This window comes from Muntiacus reevesi, chromosome 1 (assembly GCF_963930625.1).
Source record: "Muntiacus reevesi chromosome 1, mMunRee1.1, whole genome shotgun sequence".
Taxonomy (NCBI): Eukaryota; Metazoa; Chordata; class Mammalia; order Artiodactyla; family Cervidae; genus Muntiacus; species Muntiacus reevesi.
This window is the reverse complement of record NC_089249.1, coordinates 94,324,253-94,348,607: the sequence shown is the minus strand read 5'-3', so window position 1 is coordinate 94,348,607 and position 24,355 is coordinate 94,324,253. Positions and strand designations below refer to the sequence as shown.

Here is a 24,355-nt window from a genome sequence, read left to right as displayed (position 1 = left end):
GTTGTTCTCTGCCTATAATTAACACCTAATTGTTTCTTGATTACTTTTTAAAAATATTTATCAAGCATCTAACAGGATTGTCGGATAGCATTTTAGGGACAAAAACACTGTGGAAATAAAAGAGACAAAGCCCTTGCCTTTGCCCTTCTGGAGACTCCACTCAAGGCCAGTTTTGAGTTCTCTCCTCTCTACATCCTAGCTGACTCACACAGCTTCCACTCCAGACTTCTATTAAAATCACAGATCACACTGTATTGCAATGTGTCTGTTTACATGCCTGTCTTTCAGTGAGGGTGAAATGCACAGATCCTGATTAACGGCCCACCATTTACTAACTGGGGAACCTTGAGCATGTTCTATGTATACCCACGGTTGTCCTCTATCTAAAAAATGGGGCTATCAATTCCTTCCCAGACTCATCAGGTCAACATAAGGAAATGAAACTGTGGTCATGCATGCAAAGTATCTAGCATAGCTGCAGGCACATAGAAGACACTCTGTGAATGTTAGTTCCTTCCCCTTTCTTCAAACTACTGAAAAGATTAAAAAGACAAAGTCTTTATCCTCAAATTGAAGTAATATATGAAAGAGGTAAGAAGGATCTCAACCTTGATAAACATAATTTAAAAAAAGAGGAAAATAATATCAGCTAAGGAATCAATAATATCTTGTGAATATTTGGATCAGGTTTAGGAGAGTAAAGTATCAAATACGAACTCTAAGGATTGCTCCTTCCCACTCTACATTTGTGTCTTTCTTAAGACACAAATGATTTTGTTACTCTTTGATCATCTTCAGGGAGTAGGGATTGTCTTTGCTTCTACCTTTCAAATTTTCAAGAATAAATGCATATGTATTATTCTTATAATCAGAAAAAAATCCATGGAACTTCCCTGGTGGGCCAATGGTTAAAACTCTGTGCTTCCAAGGCAGGGGGCATGGATTTGATCCCTGGTAGTGGAACTAAGATCCCACATGCTGCATGGTTATTGCCAAAAAATAAAAATAAATTAGAAAAAAAAAAAATCCATAATTTTAACTGTGGTATTTCAAATGATGCTCCTGTTTTAGACTACCCATAAGTAAATAACTTATAGGGCTTCCCAGGTGGCTCAGATGGTAAGGAATCTGCCTGCAATGCAGGAGACATGGGTTCAATCCCTGGGTCAGGAAGATCCCTTGGAGAAGGGCATAGCAAACCACTCCAGTATTCTTGCCTGGAGTATTCTATGGACAGAGGAGCCTGGCAGGCTACAGTCCATGGGGTTGCAGAGTCAGACACCACTGAGTTACTAACACTTTCACTTTCAAGTAAATAACAGCATGCACTTCCAAGATGGCTGGCTAAGTGTGCTCTGGATCAAAATGACAAACTGGCCTACAAGTAAAAATAGCCAAGCCCATCATCTCATCAGCATTGCATTTCAACCCAGTGGTCATTACATACCATTAAAAAAAATTATCTGATCACTATTATAAGTTATTTATATTATTATGCATATATTAAATACAAGTTCTTTTCTTTTTTTGGCCATGTAGCATGGTTTGTGGGATTTCAGTTCCCCAACCAGGGATCAAACCCAGGCCCTTGGTAGTGAAGTGAGGAGTTCTGACCACTGAACCACCAGGGAATTCCCAAATAAAAGTTTAAATATTTTGAAATACAAAACACATAGACGTTCTAACAATTTCCTCTTATACCCCAGTGGTTAGTCTCATGCACCCTACCTACACATTCATAACTTGAACCAAGAGAACACCTGAAGCACACTTGCAGAATTGTCTCTGAACTGTGAATTACCTCTGAAGTGAAATTTATATTTGGTTATGTCGCAGGGGGACTGTAACAATGAAGTCTTTCAGGTAGGGTGTATGAGCTGAAAGGAACTTCGCAGAGTATCTAATCTAACTCTATCATTTTTCAGATGAAGACAATGAGCCTAGGAGAAGTAAAAATAAGTACCACTGAGTTTACATACACTAAAATGTGGGAGGAAATTCTCCAGATAATAATACTAAGTTCATTAGCAAAAAAAAATTAAAAGGCAGAAGGACAGAGACAGACAAGGAAGTGTCTAAGTGTTCTATCAGAAAATCACATGCAGTACCATCAGAGAACTGAAACTCTGATAAAGAACTCAATGGCCTCAAATTATAAAGAGCTCTTTGAAATGAAAGCAAATTCTCTAAGGGGAAATAAAAATGATGATGAAAGACACTCACGAATATGTATGCTCTCTTGGTGTTACTAGAGAATGAACTGGCTCTTTAAGCTACAGGTCCTTTGATCAGAGTAGTGAACAGTGGTGACTTATCAAAATGATTCCTACAACTGGAAACTTATATTCTACAATACCTTTGGATTTTATAAATCTTCTTAAAGTAGACTCAATCTATTGGTGACCTGTGTGCTACACCATACCATTGTGGAAACAATAAATGAAATGGCATTGCCCTGATCTCTTCAACAGATAAATTTAGCCTTTAAGTTTATCACCTTTCAGAAGTGCTCTATTTTCTGTGTTGGAAAGGTTATTTTTCAGAGGGTAAACAAACAAATAAATGAAACAACTACGACAAACAACCAAACTGGGAGGAAATCAACCAAGTCGTTAATCATTTCTGGAGGGGCAGAAACTAGAGGGAGACTGGAAAAGACTTTGAATTTCACTTTTATCATCACTCTAGTCCCTGACGCTGGGAAGGACTGGGGGCAGGAGGAGAAAGGGACAACAGAGGATGAGATGGCTGGATGGCATCACCGACTTGATGGACATGAATTTGAGTAAACTCCGGGAGTTGGTGATGGACAGGGAGGCCTGGTGTACTGCGATTCATGAGGTCACAAAGAGTTGGTCACGACTGAGCGACTGAACTGAACTGAATCACTCTAGTACTGTTTAAAATGTGTTATAACAAGCACATATTGCCTTTATAACTGGGGAAAAAAAAGATCATGGACATAGCACATGTAATCAAGTACCCATACTTAAATCACAAGTAGTTTTGATATTTCAAAAACATTATCAACAAATTTAGATACTTAGTGTATCAGAAAAGTCTAGGCAACATGTCATCAAGTGTAAGATCATAGTCTCTAGAATCAAATGGCTTGCCTGGTCAAACTGAATCTTGGTTCCATCAATTACTGAGTCATATGCCCTTAAACAAACAACCTCCTTGGACCTCATTTCTTCCTCTATCAAATGGGGGTAATAGTTCCTAACTCAAAGGGTGGGTGAAAACATTCAATTATTTAAGACCTATTTAAGTAGAATGCTTAGAACATTACCTTGTATGCACTAAGCAAGTCAACTGATGTTTGCCATTACCGTTAAGTGAAACTGTTAGTCACTCAGTCGTGCCCGACTCTTTGAGACCCCATGGGATTGTAGCCCGCCAGGCTCCTCTGTCCATGGAATTCTCCAGGCAAGAGTACTGGAGTGGGTTGCCATGCCCTTCTCCAGGGGATCTTCCTGACCCAGGGATGGAACCCAAGTCCCCCGCATTGTAGGCAGATTCTTATTATTGTTGTTCTAGTATTTTTGAAATGTAAGGGGAAAATAATTCCAACTCTTATCTCCTGAAACCTTGAATACTCATTTGGAAAACAAGCATTGAGGTGTCACAATTCACTAACTGAACCTTAACCATCTGTCTCCATATTTCTCTATCAGACAGAAAGAACCAAATACAACTTCCTTTTTCTGATTTTATTTTTGTAATATCAAACATAAAATTTGAATTTCAAAATGTTAAAATTAAATTGTTGAGTTCAATATTAAAACATGAACGATACATACCATTCTCCACAAAAGAATACATTTCACTGACCTGATATAAGGCAAAACAGGGTCAACATGGTGAAGTGTTATAGCGGTGATATATGAAAATATGAAAGCAGCCGCCGTCCAAATGACAAGGGCTGAAGGAAGGAAACTGAGACCTTGCTGAAACCACCACATCTCAAACAGGTCTCCTGAGGCAGGAAAAAAATTAGGTACGATTACTCACGAGTATTTCATCTATTCCACTTCAGCCCCCCCATCCCACAAAACTGTACTTTCATCCTCAGCTGTTTCACTTCTGACCAATTCCCACACCATCTACTGACATCTACTCTCCTTCAGTTTCCCAGTAAATGGAACCAGGAATCACCCACTTTCTGCATCCAGACACTATCTCTCTACCCCATCTTCCCACACATAATCAATTACCAAGGACTATTAATTTCACCTCTTGGGTTTCCTCAAATCTACCGCTTCTCTCCATCTTCACTGCTACTACTCTACCTAAACCACCATCATTTCCTGATCAGATTATTATTATAACCTTCTGAATGGTCCTCCCTTAGTCTGGACCACAACCAACCCAGACTCTACTATAAATTTTTTTAAAAAAGCATCTAATCCTAAAATACCAATCTGACCACTTTATTCTCCTCCAGAGAACCTTTCAGTGCCTCCCCCGATGCCTTTACAAGTTTTCTTTTCTTCTTAACATGGCCTATGGTCTTGTCTTATCTCTATCTATTCAATACATTCCTCTCTGGCCATTTCTCTGTCTGCTCCCAGTTCCCTGCCCTAGCTATCATCATCTTCACCATCAAAACAAAAACAGTGTTTACTGTGTCAGCAAGCCTACTAAGTACCTAAAACATATGATCTCCTTTATTCCTCAGAACAGAATCACAGAGGTTAAGAGAACTGCCCAAGGCCATAGGGCTGGAGACAGTATTCAAACTCAGGCTTCTACTTCTAAATCACTTCAGTCGTGTCCGACTCTGTGTGATCTCATAGACGGCAGCCCACCAGGCTCCGCTGTCCCTGGGATTCTCTAGTCAAGAACACTGGAGTGGGTTGCCATTTCCTTCTCCAATGTGTGAAAGTGAGAAGTGAAAGTGAAGTCGCTCAGTCGTGCCCGACTCCTAGCGACCCCGTGGGCCGCAGCCTACCAGGCTCCCTTGTCCATGGGATTTTCCAGGCAAGAGTACTGGAGTGGGGTGCCATTGCCTTTCCATTCTAATACCAATCATGATGCAAATCTCTTTCAGGCTGCCAAGTGTGTCATGCCCTCTTGCACATCTTTGAACCTTTGTTTTGTCTGGCTACAAATAGTGTCACACCTCCTCCTCCACTACCACACGTTAACTGCTATACATTTCAAGTCTCAACTCTTCTAGCTTCATCTGAGTATTCCTGCTTTGTTTCCGATGGCACCCTTACTTTCTCGACAAGGACACTGCTTGTTAGGTTTTATCTTTCTCACTAAACTTTAGAGGGCCCATCTACACACATACCACACATCACCACTTTCTCCCTTAAATTCCAGACTGAGGATGTTGGTAAGTAATAAGGTGTCAATATTATGAATTAGAAAATATTAATGTATCTTCATGCATTTAATTTTTAAAAATATAGAAATACTTTCAAATTATAAGAAATTACTATTACACATGTGAAAATAATTTCATATTTGGAGGAGTATCTTCTCATACTGTGAGACTGCAATTCAGTATTCCCCATGAACTCTGTAAAAACTTACACTCTTATCTCCACGATCCTCCAAAGTGCTCAGCTTCCTCATCTCAGACTGACCTTCCAAATAATGAAACCTCAGCCATTTTTGACTTGTACTTCTCTTCAGCTCTGATCATCTGACTTGCTACTAAATATGTACATCTAAACCTTGCTAAATAAGTTTCTTTTCCTTTATCCCTCGAGTCACCAGTGTACACTCAGTTTGAGTAATTTCCTGTCTGAATCATCATAATCTCCTCTTTTCTGTTCTTTCTTCATGTCATCCCTTAACATTCCATCAATTTTACTCTTCTATTTAGTTAAACATGCTAGTTCCCTGGGGCTTCCCTGGTGGCTCAGATGGTAAAGAACCTTCCTGCAATGCAGGAGACCCAGGTTCGATCCCTGGTTCAGAAAGATCCCTGGGAGAAGGAAATGGCAATCCACTCCAGTATCCTTGCCTGGAGAAATTCCATGGACAAAGGAGCCTGGTGGGCTACAATCCATGGGGTCGCAAAGAGTCAGACATGACTGAGCAACTAACAGTTTCACACTGGGTGCCTTGCTTGGGAACTCTCCCTAGGCAGTAAGTTGGAGTCATTATTTCCCATCTCTCAGGGTTCACTCCCAGTCCTTCTTCACCTGATGCCAATTACTTGTGAAGTTCCTATAGGACTTTTCCCAGCATGTTTCTGGACAATAATTCTTAATTTCTATAAATTCTGAGTAACTTCTAAAAACTGGAATTTAAAATCTTTAGGAGTTTAGTTTCGAATTTTGTTGGTTCTGACAACATTTGCACACTTTTTTTTTTTTTTTCCAATTTTTGACTATGAGCTCCTGTTTAGATGATCTTAATGGGAGTATTCTAAAAGGTTTAGATTAAGGGTGAGTCATTCCAGAGAGGGTCTGTACTTTTTCCAGGTACTCTGGTACATTATGAACCTGGGTTGACTTTAATTTCTTGGCTTCCAAGTTTTTCAGACCATGTATACAAGTAAATTTAAACTTTGAATCTGAGTGGTGACAGGCCCTATAGTTTTAAGTTCTTATGTGGTATTTTTATTCACCCACCTGGAGATGTGGGGCTTGAAAATGAACAAATTTGTGATCCCTCTTTGCCAGGAAGGAGATATTTTTTCCTAGCCCACCTTTCATTGAATATGCAGATTTTTGAGGGTCCTGGCTGATTTGAGGTGAGAGGTGGTTCTCCAAGGCCACGAGTTGTACAATTTCAAATGGGAATATTTACACTTTATTTTTTATGAAAAAATCATCCCCTGACACACAGGCATCACCTACACAAACTATATAATATGAATGGTGTCTCTGGAAGTTATACACCCGGGAGGTCAAAGGGTTATGAATTCTCTCTCTCTAACTTGGGTGGTAACAGGGGTAGCCTATCATTTATCCGTAATTGTACTTTATTTCAAAGCCCCCTCAAAAGACACACTATTAGCTTACTACCCTGGAGTCAACTCTCCAACTTCTTAGCCCTGGGAATTTCCCCTTCTTTCCTCCGAGGACCGCTATACATTTATAAGGCTAACATAACTTATTCAGCATTTGGGTGTTTTGGCAAAAGGGATTTTCAAAAGATTTTGTCCACCCTATTGCTACCTCTTCTTACAAACAAACAAACAAACAAACAAAAAAACAAAACTCCCAGAATCCCAGTGAAGGGAAATCACTCAGTAGTGCCCGACTCTTTGCGACCCCATGGACAGTAGCCTGCACCAAGCTCCTCCATCCATGGGATTTTCTAGGCAATAGTACTGGAGTGGTTTGCCATTTCCTTCTCCAAGAATCCCAAGGGCCGTGTTAGTCTCAGTTATGTTGGAGGCTGTGGTCCCAGGCAAGTTCTAGAGTATGGGATAAAGTCAGAGAAGAGAGAAGGAGTGGTGGAGATAGATGATTCATTTTGCTCAAAGTTGGGGAAAGCACTGTCTTTCTCAAGGGAGAATGGGAAAGCCTATTTTATTTTATTTTACTTATTCGACCTGGCCACGCAGCTTGCAGGATCTCAGTTCTTGGACCAGGGACTGAACCCATGCCATGGCAGTGAAACCCTGGTACTCTTAATTACTGGGCCACACGACCTCTTCCTTCAATTGTTCGTGCATGTCCAAATCCTTCCTATTCTTCAAAATCGGGCTGAGATACCATATCCACACAACCTTCCCTAATCCATTTGGATCTAGAAATAAACATTCCTTCTTCTGAGAACATCTGACTTGCACATCTCTTACAGCTCATTTTCTTTGACGGTATAAAACTGGGTCTGAAGTGTGTGAAATCCTTGATGAGGAATTCTACTTCTCTACTCAAGCACAGAATAGGCACTTGCCCATAAAAATTACTCAATAGCCCAAACCAGATCCTCATAAACCCCAATAAATTTTCTATTTCAGTTAACAGTACAAGTGATCCCCAACTTACAGTAGTTCATCTTTATGATGGTGCAAAAGCAATTTACATTCAGTAGAAATCACACTTCAAATTTTGCCCTTTTCCCAGCCTAGTGATATGCAGTACAATATTCTTGTGACAAGATGCAGCTCCTGGTAATTTGCAACCATTCTTATTCCTAGTTACCACTGTAAACACTCAAATAAGATTCTCAGTTCTCTTGGCCTGTGTTTTTCCTTCCCCTCCATCCATTCTACATGCACTGCCAAATTAACTTTCCTAAAATATATTTCTGCTCAAAAACTTCTTCAAATAAAATTGTGTGAACTTGGGCAAGCTTCATTAATTTCTCTGAACCAGTTTCTCCTTTGAAAAATGACAATAATATTATTGGCAAAGGCTGTACTGTCCAATACAGTTAGTACCAGCCAAAGGTGAAGAGCTGACTCACTGGAAAAGTTCCTGATATTGGGAAAGACTGAAGACAAAAGGAGAAGGGGGCGGCAAAGGATGAGCTGGTTAGACAGCGTCACAGGCTCAATGAACAAACTCGGGGAGACAGTGGAGGACAGAGGCTTGCTGCAGTCCATGGGGTCACAAAGAACGGAATAACTTAGAGACTGAATAACAACAAAGCCACATGTGACTACTTAAATGAAAAATTTCAGTTCCTCAGTTGTACTAGATGCATTTCAAGTGCTCAGAAGCCACAGCTGTAGCTACCATACAGGATGATGAAAATATGGAACATTTCCATTATCATGAAAAAGTTCTATTGGACAGCACTGGATCACTACTACAGGGATTACACTGACAGTACAAGTGAAGAACCTAAATACTTACTGATACTGGTACCTTTTAGTATTAACTGTTAAATGCTCTAAAAGAATACCTGCTTCAGAGAGGTTTATTCAAGAAGTAAATGAGATAATACATGCAAAGAAGCTCTCATGGGTGGTCAGTAAATGTTTCTTCCTCTTTTAGAATGTAAAAGATGAAAGTTCACAAAATAGGCCCAAACCTACACCTTTTTGTAAGTCCTGAAACTCACATATAAACAAAATAGAGGCTGTTTCAACCCACGTGTCTTTAAAACATGTAAAATTTCAAGTCAATGCACCAATATTGCTCAAGGGTAGAGCACTATGCTATTAATTTTTTCTTTAAAGAGCTGATATGTGTGCATTTTATAATAATATATAAAATTAAATAATATTTTAAATCTTAATATCAATTTTCTCATTCTTTCTCACATTAGACACCTTTCACTGACCTCAAAAAGGATAAAATTAAACGAAGAACACTGAGTTCCCTCCCACAGAAGGAAAAACAATGAGGAAAAAATGACAGCTTATTATTAAGGCAAATAAAGCACTGACTAGTCCCTGAGATGCAATGGGAAGAACACAGTTGTAAGATTAGATTTATATAAGTGCAAATCTCAGCTTTATCACATCCCAGCTGTACAATTTCAGGCAAGTTACTTAGCTTCTCTGAGTTTCAGCATTCTGACTTGTAAAGTAGCTATTCCTTAGAGTAGTACAGAGTAAACATACAAATAATCATGATGCTCGTGCTCAATCACTAAGTCATGTCCAATTCTTTGTGACCCTGTGGACTGTAGACTGCTGGCTCCTCTGTCCATGGGATTTTCCAGGCAAGAATACTGGAGTAGGCTGCCATTTCCTTCTCCAGGGGATCTTCCTGACCCAGGGATGGAACCTGTATCTCCAGGGTTCCCTGCACTGACAGGCAGATTCTTCACCACGGAGCCACCTGTGAAGCCCCATAATAATGATGGGTGATTTATTAACTCTGTACAACCACAATTAGCCACAGGGATGGGGAATGACAATTCTTAATTCCTTGTACATCTGAATCATCTTAGATTCCTATCTCCTGAGGTTTTGAGGGTTCTAGTTACCTAAATTGACAATTTAGAGGAAAAGCAGCACCAAATGGTTGTTGTTCAGCTGCTCAGTCCTATCCAACTGTTTGGGACCCCATGGACTGCAGCATGCCAGGCTTCCCTGTCCTTCACTATCTCCTGCAGTTTGCTCAACTCATGTTCACTGAGTTGGTGATGCCATACAACCATCCCATCCTCTGTCACCCCCTTCTCCTGCCCTCAATCTTTCCCAGCATCAGGGTCTTTTCCAATGAGTCAGCTCTTCGCATCAGCTGGCCAAAATATGAGAGCTTCAGCTTCAGCATCAGTCTTTCCAACGAACACTCAGGTTTGACTTCCTTTAGAACTGCCTGGTTTGATCTCCTTGCTTACCAAAAGACTCTCAAGAGTCTTCTCCAGCACCACAGTTTGAAAGCATCAATTCTTTGGCACTCAGCCTTCTTTACTGTCCAACTCTCACATCTGTACATGACTACTGGAAAAACCATAGCTTTGACTATACTGACCTTTGTAGGCAAAGTGATGTCTCTGATTTTTAATACGCTGTTTGTCATAGCTTTTCTTCCAAGGAGCAAGCATCTTTTAATTTCATGGCTGCAGTCACTGTCCACAGTGATTTTGGAACCCAAGAAAATGAAATCTTTCATTGTTTCCATTTTTTTCCCCATCTATTTGCCATGCAGTGATGGGACCAGAGGCCATGATGTTAATTTTTTGAATGTTGAGTTTGAAGCCAGCTTTTTCACAGTCCTTTTTACCTTCATCAAGAGACTCTTTAGTTCCTCTTGGCTTTCTGTCATTAGGCTAGTCTTATCTGCATATCTGAGGTTATTGGGCAAATGGTTTACCAGTTTGCAAAGGACCACTGAGAAATTTAAGTGCACCAAGGTGAAAAAGACTACTGTTGCCTATGTATTATCACACTGGAAAGCTGGAAGCACTGCCAACCAAGCAAAATTGGAATTTTAATGCTTAATAATTTAAAAAACCTTTCAAGATTCCTGAAAATATGCAGGAATAGCCTTCACATAGCAATGACAGAAACATTTAACAAAATGTTCTTGCATTTCTCACCTATCTTATCTCTGCTTTCCTTGAAGATCCCTGAATCAGAACTGCAGCTACAAGTTTTAAATTCCGCAATATTTAAATGCCACAGGTAAAAAGATGAATCCTTTATGCTGTCTCCTTTAAGTGGTGACTGCTCAGGGACAATAAAAAAGTAAATTCTGGATATTCCAAGTGAAGAAAGAAAGCCACAGGTACACAGAATCATGCCCAAAGCAAAGCAAAATAGTAAATGGTTATTTTTCTAAGCTCTAATTTGGCCTTCTAACAAACATACTATTCTAGTAATGATTAAAAATTAAATAATCTAGAAAATTAAGTAACACTTTTACAAGTCGGATCAAACATTACAGGGAGAGGAGTCGAGGGAGAATTTGATGGTGCGTGGCAAATTAGAGCTGTATTTTAGTATTGTTTTATACACTTAAATTTGGGAGAAACGGAAAAATGCGGAGTTTTACAAATGTATCCTAATGTAAGCACAGTTGTGAGGATACAAAGGACTACATATTTACATTTCTATACTGGACTTTCCCGGTGGCTCAGACGGTAAAGAATCTGCCTGCAATGCAGGAGACTAGGGTTCGATCCTTGGGTGGGGGAGATCCCCTGGAGAAGGGAATGGCTACCCGTATTCTTGCCTGAAGAAGTCTCTAGAGAGAGGAGCCTGGCGAGCCCCCGGTCCGGGAATCCCAGAGAGTGGGACACGACTGAGCGACTAACAGACACACAACACACTACTCTGCTCACCCCAGGGCAGACTTGAGCTTCGGGTAAACACAAGTCACCACAATAACCTTCCTCCCCTACCCCACCCCTCCAAGGAATCCAAGCCCGGGAGTGACAAAGGGAAGGTGTACTCAACCATAGTTTTTGTGAGACTGGGGCAACAGTTCCACTGGAGCAACGATAACCACTTAAAACAAATAAAACCAAGGAATTATTTACACCCACCGCTGCCTTCTTCCGGAGGCGCAAAGAACTGGGACGAAGAGCTCGATTAACCCGTGCCTGGGGCAGAGAAAAGACGTGGGAGGCGGAGGCTTGGCAGGGCTTGGGGCAAGCGAGGCGTGGAGGGGTGCGGGGGAGGGGGAAAGACCAAGAACTCACACAGAAAGGTGAGGCGCGGAGACCTGAACCCAGCCTGCACCCACTCAAGACCCCTCCTCCTCACTCGGACCCCCAGCAGTCTGTCCGCGCTCCGACTGCCACCTGGTCCCTCTCCCGCATGTCGCACATCGTGGTCCCTGGAAGCTGGACGCCTCGCACGCCCGCCACGGGGTTGTGGGGCTCCCGGCAGCATCCCCGTCTCGAACCCGCCCGACCCCATTCTCCAATACACCCCTCCTTAGCTGGGCCTGGGGTCGGCCCTCATCCCTTTTTTGGCCTACCTCGCTCAGACGACCCTGCCAGTACGGACCGCCGGGTCCGGAGGCGGCCGGCTGAACGGAGATGGGGCAGGGCCCCGAAGCGCGCTCCCGAGCACCCAAGCCGGTCCCGGGGCGCGCTCACCACCCGGAGGTGCGCGCTCGCGCCGCCGCCTGCTCCGACACTATATCCCTTTACGGCAATCGCGAAAGTGTCGTGAACGTGCTGCCGCGGATCAGAGTCACCCAGTCGGCTGGAGTCGCAGGTCTTAATTCTAGCGGTGTGCTTTTGCGGGCCGTGGTAAGGCTGCGATGCTCGGTCCTGGGGAAACGACCAGAGTGTAAAGAATGGGTCGGGGGCCACGATTCTCAAAAGGGGCGGAGAGAGGGCTGCAAGTTCTGGGGTGGGGCATTGGAATATATCTCTGTATGGACTCGCGCGAGGCGAACGCAGTTTCTTCCTCGCGCAGGGTAGCCTCGCGCGCGGGCTTGTGGGGAGGGCGAGGGGCTACTGCTCCTCTGACCCCGGATGGAGAGATTGAGGTGGCGCATTGCCAGCCCGAGAGCTCGCGGTCTACTGTGCTGGGTGTCAGGCTGGAGAAAACCTCGGCGGCCCGGCCCGGGCTGGGCGGGCCGAGAGCTGGGGGCGCTGCCTGCGCGGAACCGACCTTGCCTATCAGGTCCACACCCTCTTGCTCAGGTGTTGCCAAGTTCACAAACCGTGTTGACTCCTGTGCCGAATTTGCCTTCCGTTTGGAATACGGTGCTGGTGATTCGTAGCTGGGGCCACACTTCTTGGTCAGCAACTTTTCTAGAAATCTCAGAGTATACTGACGGTCTCTAAGGTTGCCACCTAGGGTTTATTTCAGAAGTATTCTTGGAAGGACGGAAGGGTTTGCTAGTCTTTGCCGGTGTCCCTAGAACACTAGATGAATGGGATCTTTACATTTTGCTGTGTTTAACTTGTTTTTACTCCAGTTCGGTGATTGGCGTTTTTGTGTCATTTATGGCATTTTGCATCATTCGTATTAATATATATATATATGTGATTTTGCTTTAAGTCTCTTAGTTCATTGATGAATCCGTGTTAGCGATAATAGGCAAGTTCATAATTATCTTTAAACAAACGTTAGTGTCGTGTGTGTGAACAAGGAATAGATTCTGTTTCTACTCTCGTACTACTAGGCATGTGTTCAGTGGAGGTGTTAAATTGAGAGCATTTAGAGTATAAGAACTTAAGGACCATTGGCTTTCATGTAAAATTCCAGATATTGAAGTTCTCAAGGCATTTTGCTGCATATTCGTTTTGTGCTGAGCAAAAACTATTTGGAAGCCCCTTGTGCAACTTGTCTTTACAACCCTTGCATTTTGGAAAAAAGCCAGATAAATCTGCCTCTTGTATTAACCTGTTCTGACAGAAGTACCTTCATTTGTTGTCCAGCTGTTAGATTATTATTGAATATTTACAACTATGGTTTCATAAATCCATTCTTCTTCCTCTCCCATACCCAATCTCTCAAAATTTACATTATAAACACTATTATATGTTTGATATTTAAATATAAACTTGTTTTATAACCCCCGTTAGATATTACTGCATAGTCAGTGTGTCTTCTAGGCAGCAGTAGACTTGTTTAGGCTACAAGTACTGGTGACATTCTTTTTGAGGGTCATGCTATGCTGTCTCTTTTAAGGGCATAGGAAAATAATCCACCAAATGTTAAGCTTTGGCTTTTTTTGCTTGTTTGTTTGTTTCTGGAAGAAGTTGTTTCCTTTTTTTCTTTTTTCTTTTTAAGGAATGCAAGATTTCACTTCAGCAAAGCAGTAGAGCTAAATTGTGTTACACAGTACTGTTATAGCTTCCAAGTCTTCTGAAAAGGCTTTTGTTTTTGGTAACTTGTTCTGTGTATCATTTGTTAAATAATGCTGAATGTAATCCTGTGATCCTATTAGTTTTTTTAAGCTTTATTTTTTGTAGTTCGCTGCTCTGCCTCCCAGATATTGTTCACCATTAGTATTTTCCTTTAGTCGTGCTATAGAAGTGGAAAGAGCTGTGTAGTCACCAATTCCTTTGAAAGGGTTGTAAACATACTGCTGAATCAGTGCAGCTCAAAACTTGGCACCCTTAGACACAGGGGGGATGGGAATATTGGAATTTCACACTATAGGTTGGATATTGTGTAAGCTTACCTTATACTCTGCTGAGCGGTTGGAGATTCCTTTTTTAGTGTGATCCTTGTCAGATTTTCACCAGTGCTGAACACTGGAATATTGTAGGCAGCATGTTATTATCTTTAGCGGCTACAAGCACAGATGTTTCACATCACAGACTTAAGGTCTACAAATTGTGTATAATTTTAGTAAAGATACTCATTAAATGTCTATGATTTTATTTTTGTACCTTCATTGGACTTTTTACATAAATACATGTCTGTGCAGAGGAGAATTTTGTTAGACCATATGTGCCCCCTCCCCTGAACTCCCATGGCAGTTTGTTCCCAGTATGCCATAGCTTAGCTGTTTACAAGGCTCCCTACCACCACTTTGAGCTTGAGGGCATGAATGACATATTTCAGTCTTTCTGTTTTCTCAAAGATCTAGAACAATCCGGTGCTATTAAATAACTAGATGAATCACATTTGTTCATTGTCCCACAAATAAGTACTGATCACCCACCTAGTGTTAGGTATGTTATAAGATTTTGGGAAAAGAATGTTAAGACATGCATGGCTCCTGAACTCCTGTGTCTTACATATCTGTGTGGGGGAAAGACCAAAAAAAAAAAAAACCAACAATTAACAAAAAAACTTCAAAATGTGGTAAGTGCTATGGAAGAAGTATCACGTTCAAGCCAATTTATAGCAGAGGAGGGGAATTTGTTGATTACAAGTGGAGAGATGACGTAGGACAGTGATCAGTATTATTGTAATCTGAATTCCAGGTAATGAGGATTTTAAAACATTTAAAATACTCACTTTTATTGTTATAATTTGTTAAAACACTTCCTTAGTTAATAAATTGGCTGTGCTGCAAAATTACAGATTTCTTTATAGGTTAATTGATGGCTTTCTATAAGATCAGAATAAAATATTAACTCCTTGCCACAATCTATAAACCTCTGCATTGTTGGGCTTTTCATAGTCTCCTTTATCTCACTCTTTCATATGGTTTACTACTGTCCAGCCATAGTGATCCCAGAGATGTGAATAAGAAAGATAAGCTGGATTTTGCCTCAGGTCTGTTTTTCTTTCTTGGACTGTTTTTCCTCTTGATCTTGGAATGGCTCTCTCCTTTTCCTCTGAAGTTACTATGTGAAGTGAAAGTGAAGTTGCTCAGTGGTGTCCTACTCTTTGCAACCCCATGGGCTGTATGGGCTGTAAATCCTCAGTCCATGGGATTTTCCAGGCAAGAGTACTGGAGTGGGCTGCCATTTCCTTCTCCAGGGGATCTTCCCAGCACAGGGATCAAACCTGGGCCTCCTGCATTGCAGACAGACGCTTTTTTGTCTGAGCCACCAGGTATAAATGCTTCTTTTTCATGGTCTTCAACCACTTTATCTACAGTGTTCCTCTTCAACTATATTCTGGCTCCACATCTTGTTTTCTTCATATTGCCCATCACAGTGTGTAACTATGTAATGTCATTTGCTTATCTACCTTCTTTTACTTATTTTTTCCATTGGACTTGGGAACTGGGATTATGTCTGTCTTGTTTACTGCATTCAGATATTGGCTGAATCCATTTTCTCATAAAAACTTAACCACTGGTGGCTGGGTTTCTAAGCTAAGCAGCACTAGTTTTAATTTCTTGCATTAATTTTTTAGTTCCTTGTAGTGTGGGTAGAAAATGACATTTTCTCCTCAACGTTTTGGTCATAGGCTTGACTCTAGATAAAAATATCAGGTAGCTAAAATAATTTTTGTAATGTTTGTACCTTCTTTCCATACTCCTATCTCAGATCCTTTCCCCTTTCTCTCCATGGAGTCTCCTCTTCTGTTGTAGTAACCTTCACTGTCTTGCTCCCTTGATATGCTTGCTTTTCACTTGCTGAAGTTCAGAAACTCCTCTTTTTTTCCTGAGATGGTTTTCCTGGCAGTTGCCTCCTGGTCTCAGGTGTGACAGGAGGAAGGAAGAGTAGAGATGGATCTGTGGCAGTGTCAGCAACCTCTGTGGCTACCTGTGTGTGGAAAGCAAAGGGCAACATGTATCTGAATTTTTATTTGCAATCTTCTTGCTAGTAACCTTCCCAGAGATAGTGTTGCCAAATTGAAATGTCCTTTTTACAATTATGTATTATATAATAACTAGGTCTAGGAAGGTTGATCAAAATGTAGATTTTTCTTAAAGAGAAATAGAAGGACAAATATCTAGGTCAGAAGGGGAAAAGACTTAAAAGGAAAGGTATCCAGTTTATCATATAGTCCTGCCAAATGCTCAAACTTAAAACCATTAGGATCAGAAACTTGTAGCTGTTTAGTGCCAAAATCAGGCCAGCATCCTCAATATGTCACTTTTTTTTTTTTTTTAACTATGGGAGAATGGGACACGACAAAGATAAAATATAAATTGAGTTGGCCAAACTTTTTATTCCCATTTAAGTGGAAATCTATAAGAGCTGATTGATTATAGCTCACCAAATATGAAAATACATCATTCAGTTTGACTTCTGAAAATTTGGCCGCTTGGTAGTACGGTATTTTGGTGGTCATCAGTCTGTCATTTCATCATCTAAAATGATTTTGTAACCAGATGTTTGACATTATGTAAATATTACTTTAAAACAGTTTAAATCAGTTTCTTTATGATACAATTGAATGTGTGAAAGAATTCTTTGAAATAGTAAGAAGTTAGCTTAGGTTTGCCTTGGCTTGAAATTATTATTTTTATTTCAGAGCACTTGAGTTAGTTAAACTGGGCTACCAGTGATTCTTTCGTGATTTCTGAAAATGTAAGTCAGTTAATAACTACAGTAACTATTCTTTAAAACGATTATTGAGATATAGGATTAACTGAGGTTTGGGATGCCACTTTAGATCATTAGTGACATTGGAATTTTGGAATTTATTTATGGGAGTAGAGAGAAGTCGTGGGCATATTTTGATACTAGGTACATTGCTGAGTTGTCCTAGACCCTGTATCACATTCTGTATTCCCATAGTGCAGCATTTCTGGGAATTTCGTACTGTGTTCTGGATAGCTTTTTGCCAGATCAAAGTACATCTTTGTTGGTCAAATGCCACTACCTTTTTAGTTCTGTTAAGATTTTTTTTTTCCTTTTTTAATCGTTTCATGGTTTTTCTTTCTGCTCACTAACCATGAGTTTCTTTTTTTATTCATACTTAATACTTTTAAGAAATTTTCTGCTTTCCAGTCTTCAACTATGTGTTAGCTTCCAAGTTAAAAAATTGAAATTTTGATATCTCACCTAAACTCCAGTCATTTGATTTTTGTCTAAAACATCTCTTTATAAAAGTTGCATGTATGTCTTTCCTTTCATTGCGAGATCCCCTCTCATCTCATACCTCCCAAAAGCCAAAATAACTGATTTTCCATCTAAACTCTCCTTTTTGATCATAGTACCAGTAGTCTCTGACTGATTTCCTTTTTCTTCTGCTTTTCTGTCCCTCATATCTAATTCCTAAGTATTTCCTCTTGATTCCTCCTCCTAAGTAGAAATTACTTACAGATTTGACTGTCTTCATATTTCCATTTTTACCACCCTACTGTAGGTCCTCACCACTTCAAACCTTCAGTGTCACCATACTAAGTTTTATATGTTATCAGCTTGTCATTGTTTTCTTACATTGGTTAATAACTTACGGTAAGTATATTATTTCTGATCCTTTCTAAGTCAGGTAGAAGTACTTCATGGGTTTAAATTTAAGGTTTACAGAAAACCTTACGAGGGCCAGGGAGGCCTGGCCTGCTGTAGTACTTGGGGTTGTGAAGAGTCAGAGATGACTGTATGAACAACAACATAAACAGTCACCACTTAGTGCACTTATAATTGTTTTTTTACTACATCAGTTCATCAGTTCACTCTGCTAACACATAAATACAGTCCTCTTAAAGTAAATTTTTTTCATTGTTGTTTATTCCCTCATGGAATATTATCTATATCCCTTTCCTCTAAAAATTTCTATCTTTTATTTAAACAGAAACCCTGTTTATATCAGCCTCACTTAACAGCTGTGTGAACTTGGACAAGTTAATTAGCCTCTCTGTGCCTTAGTTTAATTTTCTGTAAAAACTGGAGTAATTAATAGTATTTAGCATCTATGGTGGTTGTGAAGAGTAAATGAGTTAATATATAAAACTTGCTTAAAGTGTTTAGTACATAGTAAGTGCTCAATAAGTATTAGCTATTCACATTAAATAAAAATCTAGTTTAAGACTCATTCTATGTAAGTCATTTCTCCACTGTTAAGACTGGTTTACTAGTTGTCTTTGAGTGTGCCTTGGACCTCAGTTTCCTCATATGTGAAATGATCAGGTCATTATTAGGTTTTTTTCCAATTTATACTACGATAGCAGTGTGAAATTGAAAAAAAAAATCATGAGCTTTGAAGTCAGGTAAGCTATAAGGTAACAGGAAGCACATTATTAAAATTCTTAATATTTTTCACATAAAGATGAAGTTATATGACTTTCTTTTGGCTTTACACCAGTAAGAATTAGAACTAAAAGCAGATCCCTGTTTTTCTGATCCCTGTTCAATATGTATTATTTTATTGCCAGTTTGATTTTTTTTAATTTACTGACATTGATATAAATAGTGGCTGACAAATATATCTTTTTTTCCTAACCCCAGGGAAAGACCATCCACCAAAAACTATAAAACAAAATAAAGTATTCTCCTCAAATAAAAGAAAGCCAAGATCCATGAGTGGGCATCGGTCAACAAGGAAACGATGTGGAGATTCTCACCCGGAGTCCCCTTTGGGCTTCGGGCATATGACTACTCCCGGGTGTGTATTAAATAAGTTGTTCCAGTTACCTACACCACCATTGTCAAGACATCAACTTAAGCGGCTAGAAGAACACAGGTATCAGAGTGCCGGACGGTCCTTGCTTGAGCCTTTGATGCAGGGGTACTGGGAATGGCTCGTTGGAAGAGTTCCCTCCTGGATCGCTCCAAATCTCATCACGATCATTGGATTGTCAATAAACATCTGTACAACTGTTTTATTAGTCTTCTACTGCCCTACAGCTACAGAGCAGGTAAGAGGAATTTCTTTTATAACAGATATAAACATTTATTGCATGCCAGAAACACTATAATTGGGATTTTTAGGTCATTTTAGCTAAAGGTAAGATAATGTGACAGCTATTTGTCAGCTGTTTTAAAATATCCTGTCATATATTACTATAAATAGCTCTCATAACTGCAACTTACTTTACATACACTATGCTTATGAGAAACCAGAAGCAAAGTGTGGACTCTGATGCCATTAGATAAATTAATGTTAGTTGAGATTAACATGTAAAGTAGTCCTTTAAAATCAGTAAATCTCAATGCTTTACAAAAAGAATTTTATCACCCTTTATTATGGCTAATAAAGTCTTCAGTTCAGTCAGTTGCTCAGTTACGTCCGACTTTCTACGACCCCATGAATCACAGCACGCCAGGCCTCCCTGTCTATCACCAACTCCCAGGGTTTACTCAAACTCATGTCCATCGAGTCGGTGATGCCATCCAGCCATCTCATCCTCTGTCGTCCCCTTCTCCTCATGCCCCCAATCCCTCCCAGCATCAGGGTCTTTTTCAATGAGTCAACTCTTTGCATGAGGTGGCCAAAGTGTTGGAGTTTCAGCTTCAGCATCAGTCCTTCCAGTGAACACTCAGGACTGATCTCCTTTAGGATGGACTGGTTGGATCTTCTTGCCGTCCAAGGGACTCTCAAGAGTCTTCTCCAACACCACAGTTCAAAAGCATCAATTCTTCAGTGCTCAGCTTTCTTCACCGACCAACTCTCACATCTATACATGACCACTGGAGAAACCATAGCCTTAACTAGACGGACTTTTGTTGGCAAAATAATGTCTCTGCTTTTAAATAAAGTCTTAGCAAGGTTTAAAATGATCAGAGAGCAAAGTCTCTGGTAGGAAGATGGCACAGCTATAAATTAGTCGTGTCAAAAGTGTTCTCTTGATTTCCAGTGAGAGTTGTTGAATATCCCTTTTCTCTTCCTGTAAACATATGTGGCTGATAACCCCAGGTGTGTCTCTGTTGTTCTGTTATTTTAACACAGCAAGAGAAAATAGAAGAAAGAAACGGTATAATGTATTTCCTGCTCTGTATCTTGCTGTATCTTGTTGTTAAAAAAAGGAAACATGGTATTGTTGGACATTCTCAAAGATAAATGTCTCTGCTGCTCTTTCACTTTACCTTCTTTCTGCTCACTACTTAAAACCAAAACTGAAACTCAGTGGGTAAATTGAAGTTTATTTGGCTTCAAAATGTCCTTGTCAAAAAGTTAACCAAGGTAGTTAGGTAGATGAAAGAGAATCAAAACATTTACTGTGCCAGAATGATCAATACAGATAAGCCAAGAAGATAGAAGGTGATCCTCAAGTAAAGCTATTGAAAGTGACTGTATAAATCATAGTAGCTACAACGCTCCTTGTCTTGTTTTAAACTTGAAGTAATTTTTTCAATGTAGTCTTTGATGATTTGTTTTTTGAGGTAAAATTATCACCATTTAATCCATTATCCCTTTCTGTTTTCATTAATTCATTTGTTTCCATATATAGCTCATAACATAAATAGTTATTGAGGGTCACTGCTGCTGCTGCTGCTGCTGCTAAGTCACTTCAGTCGTGTCCGACTCTGTGCGACCCCATAGACGGCAGCCCACCAGGCTCCCCCTCCCTGGGATTCTCCAGGCAAGAGCACTGGAGTGGGTTGCCATTTCCTTCTCCAACGCGTGAAAGTGAAAAGTGAAAGTGAAGTCACTCAGTCGTGTCCGACTCCTAGTGACCCCATGGACTGCAGCCTACCAGGCACCTCCGTCCATGGGATTTTTCCAGGCAAGAGTACTGGAGTGGGTGCCATTGCCTTCTCCGTATTGAGGGTCACAGTTACATATAAAACATTTTTTTGTCTTTTTCCAGATGCTTATTTTCCCCTCACCCTTGATTACCTTTAATTCCTCTTTTACTATACAGATACAATTCATACAGATTATATGGATATATTTCTGGTTTCCCGTCATTTTCTTAATTATCTTGCTTTACGTCAATCTGGAAACAAAAAATAGTGCAATTGTTTAGATATGTATTGGGGTTCCTTATCACATTTCCTTGGAGCTGTTTTTCCTGTGGATCTCTTGAGGCTTTGATATCTCCTTCCAAAGGAATCTGATCCAGATCTCACACATCCTTAGAGATACAACAGGGAATTCGGTTGGTTCCAGTTGAAACCTTCTAAGTCCTAAACTAGTTCCAGGAGAAAGATCAGGGAATGAGAGCAAGTTCAAGATTAACTTGGCCACGAATAGTCATTTTTTGAACACCTAGACTGTACCAGGCACCACGTTCCCTGTAATCCTTTTCCTCAGCCTCTTTTCTTAAGTAATTTGGAATTATTAGAATAACCCTAGCATTAGTTAAATCTTTGGGAAACTTCCAGAATAGGAACTACACTAATTTCAGAATGCTGCTGGGAGAAATCAAGGTAGATTATGACTATAATAATTTCCTGACTTATACATTCAGTGTATCAGACTCTTAACCCAGCTAAAACCGTCCCTGCTCCTGAATGAGAAGGCTTTCTTCTTAAAATACCTCCGCGAGTTGTGAAACAATGGAAACGAAGAAGAAATAGATAAAGTGTTCTACGTATTCACAAGAAAAAAGAAAAGTCCAAAGATAAGGCTTTGCTTCTCTCTCTTATATATGTAATTACCATCTTGCTGTTTTCTAGGTGGCTGTTATTTATTCACTAAGTTGTATCCGATTCTGTTCTAGGGTAACACATTTCCCCATTAAAATCCTAAACTGCCCCCCCTCCCCAAGAAGTTCCTTGTTTTTCTAGTTCCCTAAAGCAGTAGTGTTCAATAGAATTTTCTGTGATGATGATAGTGTTCTGTATCTGTGTGATCTGATATGGAGGCTATAGATACTTATGGGTATTGAACATTTGAAATGTACCTAGCAACTGAGGAACTGAATTTTTGGTTTATTTTAATGAATTTAAACTAAAATAGTCACAGATGGCTGGCTAATGACCATTGTATAAGACAGTACAGCTCTAAAGAATTCCTGGCTTCCTCTAGGAGTAAGAAGCAGTAAACCCAAGTCTAGAAGGGAAGGTTCTTAGTCACATAAGAGTAATCGCTTAGTGAACTTTGCTGGTGGTGCAGTGGATAAGAATCCGCCTGCCCATGCAGGGGACATGGATTTGATCCCTGGTCTGGGAAGATTCCGCATGCCTTGGAGCTACTAAGCCCATGCTCCACAGCTGCTGAGCCCACTCTCGAGAGCTCGTGGGCTGCACCCACTGGGCCTGCATGCAGCAGCTCCTGAAGCATGCACGCCGGAGCCAGTAAGCCCCGGCTTCTCCATGCACGTGCTACAGCTGCTGAAGCCTGCGCGCCTGCCTGCTGCCTGTGCTCTGAAATAGAAGACTGCAGTGAGGAGCCCGTGCAACACGGCTGCTCTCCACAACCAGAGCAAGCTGTGTACAGCAGTGAAGACCCAGCACAACCAAAAATTAGTAATAAAATTTTTAAAAAACAAATACATTAAAAAAAAAGATTAACCACTTAGTCCAGTGTGCTGCCATGTAAACTTGGTTGCAAAATCACAGGTATTTTCCAGGTTTGTAACTCGAGCTTGGGAGAGGTGTATACAATGATCTTTTTAGCAGCCTCAGTGTTTTTAAAATTATGAGACTCCAAAAAAAAAAAAACCATTTAAGAGAAGATCTTTACCTTTAATAACTGAGTCTAAATAGGTCTCTGGGCTTCCCAGGTAGCTCAGTGGTAAGAATCTGCCTGTCAGTGCAAGAGATATGGGTTTGATCCCTGTGTTAGGAAGATCCCCTGAAGAAGGAATTGGCAACCCACTCCAGTATTCTTACCTGGAAATTCCCATGGACAGAGGAGCCTGGCAAGCTATAGTCCATTGGGTTGCAAGAGTTGGACATGACTGAGCACACACACACACACACACACACAAATAGATCTCTCTCAGGGAGATACCTCTTTGTAGTGCAGAATATACTGAATATTTTTTGCAGCTCTGAATAGTTTAATTTGCAGCTCTGATCATTTAGTACAGTTAACTTGAAAACCAATATCTGAGAAAATATCTTGTGGTTATAAAATTGTTTTCATGGCCTAGGCATAGGAAAATTGGAAAAGATGATGCAAAAAACTCTTACTTTCCTACAGAGAACAGACCAAATAGAAGCTCTCTTTTTTTAATGTGTCACATTTAAATTCAGTATTAGTGGTTTAGTTTCTGTCTGACAAAAGAAAAATTATTAATTGAAAATGTGACCATAATAAGTATTTGAAAAGTAATGTAAGCATTCTGTCTAGTAAATAGATCATTATTTCCCTAGTGTTGCTTCATGAAACAGTGAAAAAAATAAGTCACACGCTCAAATACATTTGGGAAATGGCAGCATGTTGTATCCTCCTTGAACATGCACAATATGCGTTAGCAATCTTAAGAGCTGGAAGCAGTCCTGCGGTGGAAAAATTGGTTTAACGTTGTTTAATCCAGTGTTTTCCAACTGAGTTTAACATGGAAATTTTCTTTTTGTGTAATACCTATAAACATCTTCAAAAACACAGCTTAGGAAAAACCTTACTAGCTATTCATTAATTGATTCTCAGAGTCTAAATGTTAGGAGGAATCTTACGCAAGTTACCTAATCTAATCTCGCATGGCATTTCTGTATTACCCCTGTGAAGTAGTTTACCCAGCATCTGCTTGAGTATCCCTGCAAAACAGGGAATTTAATTCTCATAATTCTGATTGTTGTGAAAAGTTTTTCATTATGTAGCACCTGGATCTTCTCTCCCATAGCTTCCAACCTCTCTGGAGAATGAAGATAACATATCTGCAAG

At 40.2% G+C, this 24,355-nt stretch overlaps 2 protein-coding genes across 7 annotated transcripts in view; one reads left to right on the top strand and one right to left on the bottom strand.

The window, feature by feature from the left end:
* Positions 1-12,446, bottom strand: part of DRAM2 (DNA damage regulated autophagy modulator 2) — a 28,135-nt gene extending 15,689 nt beyond the window's left edge. Inside the window, exons 1-2 of one of the 4 annotated variants that reach the window (XM_065907016.1) lie at positions 12,300-12,445; positions 3,835-3,979 (exon numbers count right to left, since the gene is read on the bottom strand). In XM_065907016.1, the coding sequence (XP_065763088.1) occupies positions 3,835-3,965 (131 nt within the window). In that variant the 5' untranslated portion in view covers positions 3,966-3,979; positions 12,300-12,445. Of the gene's footprint in view, positions 1-3,834; positions 3,980-10,914; positions 11,035-11,423; positions 11,577-12,299 lie in introns of those variants that run through there. The other 3 variants (XM_065907017.1, XM_065907018.1, XM_065907019.1) reach the window with 3 other exon arrangements.
* A 25-nt stretch (positions 12,447-12,471) lies between these two features.
* The window catches only part of CEPT1 (choline/ethanolamine phosphotransferase 1), a 37,559-nt gene continuing 25,675 nt past the window's right edge, over positions 12,472-24,355 (top strand). Inside the window, exons 1-2 of one of the 3 annotated variants that reach the window (XM_065907013.1) lie at positions 12,472-12,576; positions 19,087-19,496. In XM_065907013.1, the coding sequence (XP_065763085.1) occupies positions 19,158-19,496 (339 nt within the window). In that variant the 5' untranslated portion in view covers positions 12,472-12,576; positions 19,087-19,157. The remainder of the gene's footprint in view (positions 12,577-19,086; positions 19,497-24,355) is intronic. The other 2 variants (XM_065907015.1, XM_065907014.1) reach the window with 2 other exon arrangements.